This window comes from Nematolebias whitei, chromosome 13, assembly GCF_014905685.2.
Source record: "Nematolebias whitei isolate Nwh7 chromosome 13, NemWhi1, whole genome shotgun sequence".
NCBI classification, from domain to species: domain Eukaryota; kingdom Metazoa; phylum Chordata; class Actinopteri; order Cyprinodontiformes; family Rivulidae; genus Nematolebias; species Nematolebias whitei.
Window position 1 is genome coordinate 28,003,030 of NC_056510.1, and position 11,793 is coordinate 28,014,822.

At 36.9% G+C, this 11,793-nt stretch overlaps 1 protein-coding gene across 1 annotated transcript in view; it reads right to left on the reverse strand.

Moving 5' to 3' along the window:
- LOC119419366 (interleukin-1 receptor accessory protein-like 1-A) overlaps positions 1–11,793 on the reverse strand; it is a 31,311-nt gene that overhangs the window by 5,938 nt on the left and 13,580 nt on the right. The window contains exons 3-4 of the mRNA XM_037686675.1: positions 6,324–6,510; positions 2,048–2,194 (exon numbers count right to left, since the gene is read on the reverse strand). Of these exons, the coding sequence (XP_037542603.1) occupies positions 2,048–2,194; positions 6,324–6,510 (334 nt within the window). The remainder of the gene's footprint in view (positions 1–2,047; positions 2,195–6,323; positions 6,511–11,793) is intronic.

Genomic DNA, 11,793 nt, shown 5'->3' on the forward strand with positions numbered 1-11,793 from the left:
CAAATGCTGCAGTTGCAAGGATAAAATGATGGGCTTGATTCTTGTGAAGGAAACGCTGTCATGATTGAAGTCAAACTCTGGCCAATCAATGGTCTGCAGTCTGCTGTCGCTGAATCTTCAGCTCAACTCAGTTCATATGAAACCTGGTCAGGGTGACTGCTGGAAATAGACACCAGCTCCCCCCGTGACCCAGAAAAGGAACAAGTGCTTAAAAGTAAATGTATGTATGTATGTATGTATGTATGGGTGGATGGATGAAAATACAATCCAAACTTTGAATATAGCTGTATATATATCTATATATATATATAGATATATATATATATATATAGATAGATATATATAGATATATATATATATATATATATGGGCAGCTGTGGCTGAGTGGTTAGAGCAGTCGTCCTCCAATGCAAGAGTTGGGGGTTCGAATCCACCAGCAGTCACATGCCGTAGTGTCCCTGGGCAAGACACTGAACCCCACATAATCTACGATGTGTGTCCCATCAGTGTATGAATGTGATAAATCACTGATTAGTCTTTTTAGAATGATTTGTTCATTTAGCTTTGTAGAGATCTAGTAGAGTGCTGTATGAATGGGTAAATGAGGACACAGATTGTAGCGTAAAGCGCTTTGAGTATCTTGATCAGATAGAAAGGCGCTATATAAGTACAGTCCATTTACCATTTACCATATATATATAACATATTTAAATGTAAATGCATCCATGTTTTATACTTATACAATGTATACGTAAAAAAGCAAGTCGGTCAATAATATATTCATTTTATGTTGTTATGGAGAGTCTTGCATATTGAAATAATAAAGTATTGATAATAAAGAGCATTTTTTATTTGGAGAACCTAGTTTATGTTTCTTGTAAGTTGCATGAGCTAAAAAGCCCATGAGATGGAGGCTGAAAGCCATAAGGGAGCAAAAAAAACGAGTGTTGAGTTGATGCAAAGCTATATACAGTTATTGTTAAGTTCACCACTCTAAGAGCTACATGCTGTTCTCTTCTTTGCTATTACATGCACTCCAGGCAGCTGTGCTTCAAAAGTAGAGTGGCTGTCTTCCTATTGGAAAATTGGTGGTTTGAGCCGCAAACACTGCTGCATGTCAAAGTGTCTTTGCCCAAATACATTCCCTTTGTCCTGATCCAATGCTAATCATTGTCTGTCAAAAACAAAAGCACTTGCAAACATATAAGTTTTGTCTATATATGTGCTTGATAAATGAACCATAAAGATCATTGAACCTTTGTAAGATTTAAGAGGTGCCGTATGAATCTTTGACAAGGACTATTTAAGCCTGCACAGTTTTTATAGTCCTTTTCTCAAAGTAAAGCATTCACCACTTTTTCACTGAGAGCAATACAACTACTATTTTAATGTTGAATATTTTCATAAAGTTACTGAAGTCAACAGTAGTCTATGAAGCATCAAAAAGATGTGTTATTCTAGAATGCATAGGGGTCAGAGTTGGGTTTTTATTTCAGCTAGAATAAGGAAAGGAAGAAACAAACCTTTTCATCAACCAAGATTAGTGCCTTTGACCAAAAAGAACTCACAAGCTTCGAGCACCCAATGGCACACTAATTGCAACAAAATGCACTAATTTGGACAAATAAACACATTCATGTCTGTGCACACCCTGCAACCATATCAGGTGAAGAAAGTAAGAGAAAGGGAGATGGATAAGCACAAAAAATAAATCTCTTGACCTTGGTCCAGGCTCTTTAGCTCTCAGGGTGAAGGGCTTTAGCCGATAGCCTTAAATATTTCAAAGATGCTTGACTGCCTGGAAAGTGCTGAGCTAGAAGAAGGGATGGAGGCCAGACCTCAGTCTTCACCCTCCCCCAACAATTAACACAGCAGCAGAGCATCATAACAGTGCTCAGCGGTGTGTCTGTTTGTGTATGAATAAATGTGTGGAGCAAACTATTGTTTACACTCAGGTGTACACTATTCATTACCTCAACCAGTACAATCTGGAGAACTTGTAAAATATTTCCCAGACACAAGACACGTTTAGTTTCTTACCAGTTACTGTGAGTTCAGTCGTCCTTCTGACGACAAAGCCACCAAACTGGACTTCACAGGTATAATTCCCAATATCGTCTTCCTTAACTTCTTGAATGGACAAGATGTCCCTCTTCTGAAATATACTGGCACGCCACTGCTTTGGATGGCACTCCTGTGTATCAGAGAAGAACAGGCAGGTCAAAACATCTCTAAACATATCACAGATACCTAACTTGAGATGTCACATAAAACAGCTGGTATCAGTTAGATTTAAAAGTAATCTGTAGGCTTCTTAGATAAATAACATTATTAACTGGCTTTATATGTATGTTAATGTTTCTATCCAGTGCCCTGAGATGAGTTATGTTGTGATTTGATGCTATACGTATAAATAAACTGAACTAAATTGAAAAGTGCTATAAATAAAAAAGTACTTTTGGGAAAATCAAGACCTGAAGGTGAAGAACATTAAGGATTATCTAATTTGTCAGAGATAGAGTTCATTCATGATCTGGACCTGGAGAAAAATGTATGCAAGTCAAACTAAAATGCGTTTTGTCATAAATGCTGGTGAAGATTCCCAGTCATCCAGCACAAAGAACATCCAGCAAAAGGTTAATAACAAAACAACTGGACTTTATTTTGTAACTGAAGACGTTTTGCTTCTCATCTTCTTCACCAAGCTCCTCTGATGAAACGTGAAACGTCTTCAGTTTTGTCATAAAAAATAATCTACCATCATTATTACTATTAATAATATTATTATTAAATAAATACATTTTTTTAATTCATGGGATTGTTTTTGGTAAAAAAAAAAAAAAAAAGGTAATTAATACTGCATTCTATTTAACTCGGGTAAAAACTCATATCTGGGAATAATGTCCCATCTATTGAGTTCCAGTTGCAAGTCAGAATATCTGTGAAATGTGCTTGTTCTTGTGTTCAGTGATCCAAAAGTAACTGCTATTAGCAATCCAAGCTGATAACAAAGATTTTTATTTTTTGTATTTCAGGCATTTAATAATTATAGAAACATGCTCATTAAGAGAGGTTGCACAGTAAGTATTATGTTCCACAGTTTTAACATAAAACAAACAAACAAAAAAAAGTACAAATAAACAGTTCGTTAGTGCAGTTATCATGTTTTATGTGCTAAATGTAAAAAATTGTGTTGAATTTTGACAAGGCTACTGAGAAATAATAGACGTTCAAAATCAGATCTCCAACTTTACCAGTTGTTTGACTTGTTTATTTAGATGTTAATTAGAAATTTGAACATCTAGGTACAAATAGAAGGCATCATTACAGTAGTGATATCAGTGATGTGCAAAATGTTTTGATTTGGTAGACTGACATCAATTGATTTTGTTTCAACTTTCATTTGCAAGGGAAATTATGTTTCCCTTATTATTATGTTTATAAAAAAAAAACAAAAAGAAAAAAGTGGCGCTGCAGCTCAGTAATGTGTTAAACTGATCACATTAGTGTGCGAACGCCTGCTTGCGGGGTTAATTAACAACTAACAGATTTTTTTTTTATTGAGAGAATGATGAGATGATGCGCAGCAACTTTGCAGTTAGTTAAAAAAAAAACAGTTAGCCATAAAAGGATTGCTAACGCAAGTTAGTTAATTATGTTTAGTAAATGATACGAGACAGATATCGGTCACACATTTAATGTGTCATGCTCCACTTCAGCACAGCTGAGTTCTGCTCCATTCCTCTTTTGGTTTCGCTCTGTCCACTTCATTTCTGAAAACTTAGAGAGGGAAGAGCCTGGTTTCATCTGTGATTTATGAATGACCAGAGGAAAAAGAAAGGTGGAATTGTCTGTGCCATCATTTTGCAGAATGTCTTGTGACATAACCTTATGATGCATTTTGAGTAAAATAGACAAGTTTGGGGCAGCACGGTGGTGCAACTGGTAGAGCTGCTGCCTCTCAGCGAGCAGGTCCTTGGTTCAAACCCCGGTCCAGGGGCCTTTCTGGGTGGAGTTTGCATGTTCTCTCCGTGCATGCGTGGGTTTTCTCCGGGTACTCCGGTTTCCTCCCACAGACCAAAAACATGCATGTTAGGCTGATTGGTAACTCTAAATTGTCCCTAGGTGTGAGTGAGAGAGTGAATGGTTGTTTGTCTCGTTTGTCTCTATGTGTCCCTGTGATGGACTTGCGACCCGTCCAGGGTGTACCCCACCCCTCGCACAGTGATTGCTGGACATGGGCACCAGCGACCCCCGTGACCCAAAATGGAATAAGCGGGTAAAGATAATGGATGGATGGACAGATGGATAGACAAGTTTGCTCCTTGAGTAAAATGCAAACACATCAAAGACCTGGCATCTCAAGTAGGGTTATAAATAGTGTTGTAGTCAAGACCACCTAACCCGAGACCAAGCCAAGACCAAGACTGAGGGAGGACGAGACCAAGTCGAGACCAAGACCTCAAGTCTTGGAACTCAATCTTTTCACAGATTATCCGTACCGGCTTATTTTCCACTCCTGGTTGCGACATTATGTTCTGTTGTCTGTATTGTTCTGTTGCTACAGAACCACATGCGAGTGAAAGGGGGTGGGTGTGACAATGGTAACAAAATCATGTATTTAGCAATGAGTCACCTTATCGCTGGGATTTGAATCAGTTTTGCATCCAATTAAAACAAAGATGTTGACAAATAAACTGGAAAATATTCTGGCTGTGTATATAATACACAGCCAGAATATGCCATGCCATACATGCCACAGCCATGTATATAATAGTGATATTTCCACAGTTGTGGTCTTGACTGGTCTTGAAATAAAATCCTGAGTCCTCAATGCCCGAGACCGAGACAAGACCAAGACCATCAAAATGTCTCAAGACCAAGACCGGTCTCGAGTACTACAACACTAGTTATAAATGTTTCTAGATCATTGGTAATAATGTTAATTTGATAACGATATTTGCAATTTTCAGAGTTTACTCAATTACTGTTAACTGTTAAGTATTTAGGAGCTGTCGTGTTGCAAACGTAACTAAAAGACTAAGCATCTTACTATGGATTAATTTTTCACATGAACGTCTTTTGCTAGTTTATTTCAGTAAAGCCTCTCTTTGAGGAAGCACGACTTTGTAGTGAATGTTTCTCGCTATTTCTCAACACACTTTTCTCTAGGGCACAATGCAGATTATTTTATATTAAACTTATTTACAGTATATCAGTAATATATGCAGCACTCTAAAGGTTTAAAAATCCCACAAAGTGTTGAAAAAGTGAATAGTTTCAGGGATGCATAGTTTACCACTCTGACAAAAGAAGTCCATATTGTGAAAGGATACAAATTTACCATAATCTTTCTTATCTGATCAAGTTTTATTGCACTGAACTGAATATTCTCTTCTCAATATTTTACTTGGGCCACAGAGGATGGAGAATTTTATTTACAGAGGTCTCTCCTGGTGAAATAAGTGTATTTGTTCTGTGTCTGTGTGAATGTGTGAGTATCCATGTGCAAGCACAATGAGTAACCCTGTGACATGATCCTCTCTTCAGCTCCTTGGCGCTCTGCCGGGGACAATGACGGCTTGGCGTACTCTATTCCATCGTTGCCCCCGGCAACCTTTGAATTCAATCACATTGGCTCCGCAGAGGTCCAAATAACTCTGGGTCCCAGCTCTCCCAGTCATTACCTAGATCGTAATTGAATTCTAGAAAAAACTGGAGGTCAAGTTCGGCCAGTTAATCTACTGCTGATCTGCTTGTGATTAGTTTGGTCTAAACTCTTGGTTGAGATGCACTTTGTTGTCTGCAGGCCGTGTCTGACCTGGGAAAGGCAAGAACTTAGGCGAGTGAGGAGGGGGTGAAACAGGGTGCAGGAGCATTTGGAGGGCATCCTCTCTTTCCACGGGGCACAAAATGATATTGCACAATTCTATTCTCATGGAAGTTTTATGCTCATTATGAAAGTCATCGCTGTGGCTGCCCTCTGCGCAGTTCTCATTCTCTCTCAATGATTCACAATAGTGTGGAACGCTTTGAGTACAGCTTAAGTAATTACCTCCATACATAATCTGCCTAAGTGATTTGGAACTGCATCTCCAACAAGGCTTTAAACCTAAACAGCCAAGAAATTAGATGAAAACAAACCAATGAACCATTGAAGAATATTTCCCAGTTGTATAATCACTGAAACAGAAGCTCTCCTTGGTGATTTTCTCAAAAAAAAAAAAAAAAAAAAGCAACATTCACATAAAATGTCACCAATAAGACAAGATCAAAAGTGATACATATAAGTTTAATATATTTTAAATATCTAACAAGCCTACCTTGTACCACGTGATCTCAGGCTCTTTGCCTGGTTCAACGTAGTCATCGATGTCAGGACAGAGGATGTCTTTACTCTTACTGAGTTCAGCCTTTTCAGTTCTTCTCAAGTTTGAGTTGTAACAAAGGTCTGTGTCATTTTCAGCCACAGTCAGAGACATGGACACCTTCATGCAGTATGTAGAGTTCCTGTTGGAAAAGAAAAACAGAAGGAGTTTTAGATCAAACCATAACTACCCCTTACTAATTTGGTAAGGGAACCATTTTTGTACCCATTTGCCATATTAATCAAGGGAGTATTACATCTATTGAGAGTGTGAAAGAAAAAAAAACTGGACTAAATGAAACAGTTGGACAAAGAAAATAAACGGATCCTCTTACTACATGTGCTTAAATATGTGGAATTTAATCGGCATGGCCTTTATTGCCTCTGATATTCTTAGAGCTATTTTTAATCTTTTCCATTTTTCCTCTGCCTCCCTCATGCTGCTTTGTGATTGCGCAGTTAGCAATAATGACACATTCAGCAGCTTTACTGAGTCAATGCCAAAAGCTCATGAGCACCACTGGATTTATGGAGGGAGTCAGGGAATGCTAATAAGACAAGCGAAAAATGCAAAGATGTTCTCAGTGGGGAGAGAAAGCTGCTTGGTCATCACAATGAGTCAGTCCTCATTGCTTGTCACTCCCCTTTTTGTATCCCAGCAACCATCAACACTCCGTCTAGCTATCTAACTTTGCTATCTAGGAAAGAATAATGACTCTCCCTCTATGCTGTTAATGTCATTGGTTTGTGTCACTAGTGACACACTGCTATTTCAATGCTCCCACTTTCCCGGTAGTGGCAGTGACAAGGCGTTCCCTGCAAGATTTACATTAGAAGGCCAAAGGGATGTATGAATTTGCTACTGTAATATTGTACGCTTACACTACAGTATATGCATAGTCCATTTACTTTTCTGGGATATAATTCCACAACATTTTGAGGCATGATTGCAGATACTGGTTCCCTACTGAGCTTTACAAAAATTGGTGAGGTCATGCTCAGATTATACTATCTCTTGTCACATTTTGATTCATCCCATAATTCCATTCATCAATTATCTTTACCCGTCGCTTCTTTCTTTTTGGGTCGCGGGGTTCATGGCGCCCATGTCCAGCCATCACTGTGCAAAACGTGGGGGACACCCTGGACATGTCTCCAGTCCATCACAGGGACACATGGGCAGCTGTGGCTGAGTGGTTAAAGCAGTTGTCCTCCAATGCAAAAGTTGGGGGTTCTAATCCACCAGCAGTCACATGCCAAAGTGTCCCTGGGCAAGACAATGAACCTCTCATTGCCTCCGATGTGTATCCCATTGGTGTATGAATGTGATCTCAAAGCACTGATTAGTCTCTTTAGAATGATTTGTTCAGTTAGCTTTGTACAGATCTAGTAGAGTGCTGTATGAATGGGTAAACCAGGACACAGGTTGTAGTGTAAAGAGCTTTGTGTATCTTGATCAGATAGAAAGTTGCTTTATAAGTACAGTCCATTTACACATAGAGACAAATGAGACAAACAACCTTTCACTCTCTCACTCACACCTGGGAACAATTTAGAGTTACCAATCAGCCTAACATGCATGTTTTTGGTCTGTGGGAGGAAACTGGAGTACCAGGAGAACAACCCTGCATGCACTGAGAGAACATGTAAACTCCACAGTGACCTGCTCGCTGAGAGGCGGCAGCTCTATCAACTGCGCCACCGTGCTTTATTCCATAAAATAAAAACAGTATTTTAAAGATATTTAATAATTACTCAAAAGACCAAGACATTCAAAATACACCAAGAACGACAGTGAGGCCCCATGAGACAATAAGAAATGTTAAGCTCAGCTTTTAAAAGTGTGACAGGAAGTTTTAGAGGAAAGGAACCCTGACGCACAAGTCCAATGGACTGTTGTTGTGTTCTTATGTCTGAGTTGTGAGGACTAGGCATGGTTTTTGTTAAAACACAAACCACGGTGTTAAAAAGTTATTGTGTCGAAACCACTACTTTTGTATGTGGCATTGTTTCTGCTCCTTTTATCAAAGAGATAGTTCAGCCAATTTTGAAGTGATGTTCTTATCAGCTGTGACATCAGTCACAGAGCATGGAGTATGGAGGAAATGGTATAAGTCTGATCAGTGTGTCTAGTCATTTAAACACTTTACCCTACTTCCTGCAGACAACAGCCAGTGTTCAACACAAATTATGTATATTTGAAAAGACAGTGGCAAACTAAAAAGGGTGTTAAATTGTTGAGATTTAACATTACTAAATGTAGTATTATTCCTCACTATCTTGTTTTTGAGAAAGAGTTAAACCTGGAGAAAAAAAAAGAACAAAGCAATGAAAACTGGCCCTTGTTTGGCTACTTATTAGCTTAGCCTGGAGGAAGACTTCTGCCATTTTCTTCATACTCCAAGCTCCGACTGACTGATGTTAAGACTATCATGGCCGACACATGCACCACATCACTCATTCTAATCTACTGCTATTTTGCACAAACTTTTACACTAAGCTTCTTTACGTCTTCTACGTTTGTGTACATTTGTTTACAGACATCACGTTATCTTTAAAAAAATGGCTTTTTGGCTATCTGGTGGTTTACCTGACACATTAAATTTATACAAAGATTAACGTGTATAAATAAAGATTGAATGATTTAAATTTAATCACCATATCCTCAATTAAATTTAAAACTGCAGTCTTGATTTACAAAATGTAAATACTTGTATATCATACTGATTTAAAATGTCATGAGTACCTGAAATCACATTTACTAGTGTTGTCTCACTCTCCTCATGTGAATATGTAAATTAAGAATGTAAATTATGTAAATTACTTAAGAATAAAGATAGTATAAAAATTTACTATAAAATTTACTATACAAATTCATTCATTTAAATTACTTAAGAATAAAAATAGCTAAATTAATTGCATTACTGTATAAAGTAAAATAGTTTTTGAATGACAAAGCTTTATATATATTGTATAATGTAATGATTGTTCCATATTTAATCTATTGTTTTGAAGTTTGGGGAAAAACATGCAAAACAATTACAAATCCTATTTTTATTTTATAAAAAAGAGCTATAAGAATTATTAGTAGGAAGTGCTATTGTCACCCAACAAATATATTATTTCAACAGTTGAAATTATTAAAATATTATAATTTGGTTTGGTATAATTTGAATATAGTATTTTGCAAGTCATGTATAAAGCTCATAAAACATATTACCCCCAAATATTCAATTAAAATTTGTTTAAAAAAAAGAGTCATTATAACCTTAAGGGAATGTAAATGTTTGTTAAACCTCCATTTAGAACTAGTCTGAAGGAGCTGCGTTGTAACTCAGGGAATAGGATTATGGAATTGCCTTGATATCACCATGAACATTCCTAAAACAATTTATATAATTACAAAGATGATTAGGTTAAACTTGTTAGGAAAGTATGGTGCCATGTGAAGGAGTGAAGGATGCATAATATTTTTTTTTTCACTTTGGAGATGTTCAAGCCTAAGTTGTTGTTTGTTTAAAGTTATTTTGTATATATTTTTAAATAAGGGGCAGATATTATAAGACGTTTTTTCTTCTTTCTGCACCTTTTCATTCAATGTTTTTTTCTTTTTGATGAATTTGTTTTGTTTATTTTGTTTATTTAAAATGAAAGAATAAATGAATAAAATAAAATAAATAAATAACGTGCATCAAAATATAAATGTTCATAAATATTGTGTAATGTTTAAGATTATTTTATTTTCCTCATTATAATATTGCTGTAATAGAATCATTATTATGGATATAATATTGTTTAGGCACCAGTAATGTTTGTAGTTGTATTTCTTTTTAAATAAAGCAATTGGATTATATGATTCATTTTTCACTGTTTGTTTTATGCTGTGACATAAAACTGTGATTTATTGGCTCAAGGTTAACATTCTGTTATAATATCAAATCAAACTAACTCTAATGGAACAGTGTGCTGGCTTTAGTAAAAACAGTATATGCAGGATGGTGTATTGTCATGAAGACTTTGAGTGATATAAGGGGGTTCTAGTTATTGAAGACTTTGTTACAGGGAAGAAGCAGATCATATAACTGGTACAGAGCCAGGGGAGATGCTGTAGGATCAGGGTGATATGGTCATAAGAGTGGGAGTCAGTAAACAGATGAAGAGCAGAGTTCTGGGTGTGCTTGAGTTTAGTATATGTTTAGTTTATGATAAAGGATAAAGTTGGACTAATTGAGCCAGGAAGTAATGACAACATTGAAAATCTGCAGCAGTACCCTGCTCCAAAGGACAAACAAAACAAAACAAACAAAAAATTAACAGTCCTAATACTTTTTAATACATGTCTAATTGTGTTTCTATTTTTTAAATCACATTTCCTGCTCAGCTTGGATCTGACTGGGTCAGTCACTTGGTCAAAGGACTGAGAGAATAGCCCTGTGAGCTTTCATTTCATTTCATTACTTTACATTTACAGCTGACCAGATGCTCCCATTTACTATAAATGACAGGGTTTCATATGATCTACTCAGGTTATAGAAGCAATATGGGTGTCACCTCTCCCATATAAACACCTCTGAACCCTTCGGGGCCATAAAATACAGATGCATGCACACACATGAATACTCATACAGTCACACACAAACGTAAAAGACAAATGGCTTTGTGTAGCTGTGGAAGATTGGTTGGAGATACCAGTGAAAGGAACAGTGGGAGAATAGCTACTTGAGTGAGCAGAGAAGATATTGTGTACCTCCACACAGCAGATGACTAAAAGGGCATCTGGAGATGTAGGAAGAAAACTAAGATGGAAGATGTTGCAACAGAGCGCTGCCCTCTTGGTGTCAAAACCCATCATTATTCACTCAGTACTTTCTATCTAAAGGGAACAGAGTGGGAAGTTGTAATGTAGGCTTCAAGTATTTTTGGACACTACTTCTGTCTATAGAACAAACAAAATCAGGCAAACACACACTCTGAAATACAAACATGACAACCTCAAACCAATGACTGAAAAAACACCACACCAGGGCCTTCATGTGCTCCAAAACCAGATTTAACGGACTTTTGCATTGATCCTATAAGTATGTGGACTTTCACTACAGTGGAAATAGTGCTTAAAGACAGTTTAAATATTTTGAAGTTGAATTTTGTGGAAAGCCTATAACAAAATGTGTCTTATGTGTTAAAAATAGGTCTTTGAACAGCTTCAGTTTGGAGAAATTGTTTAATTTGGATTGATGCTCTAATATTCATTCCATGCGGGGTTTAAGACAAAAGTGGATTGCTGCTGTTAATTATGAGCTCAAAAGTAGTTGTTGATGCTACACTTTTCTTTATAAACCATTACACAGTTGTGAAATTCACAATACAACATTATTCCTGCAGAAACATTGTGATGCTCAAGCAGAAAATGTCCCAGTCTGCATCAG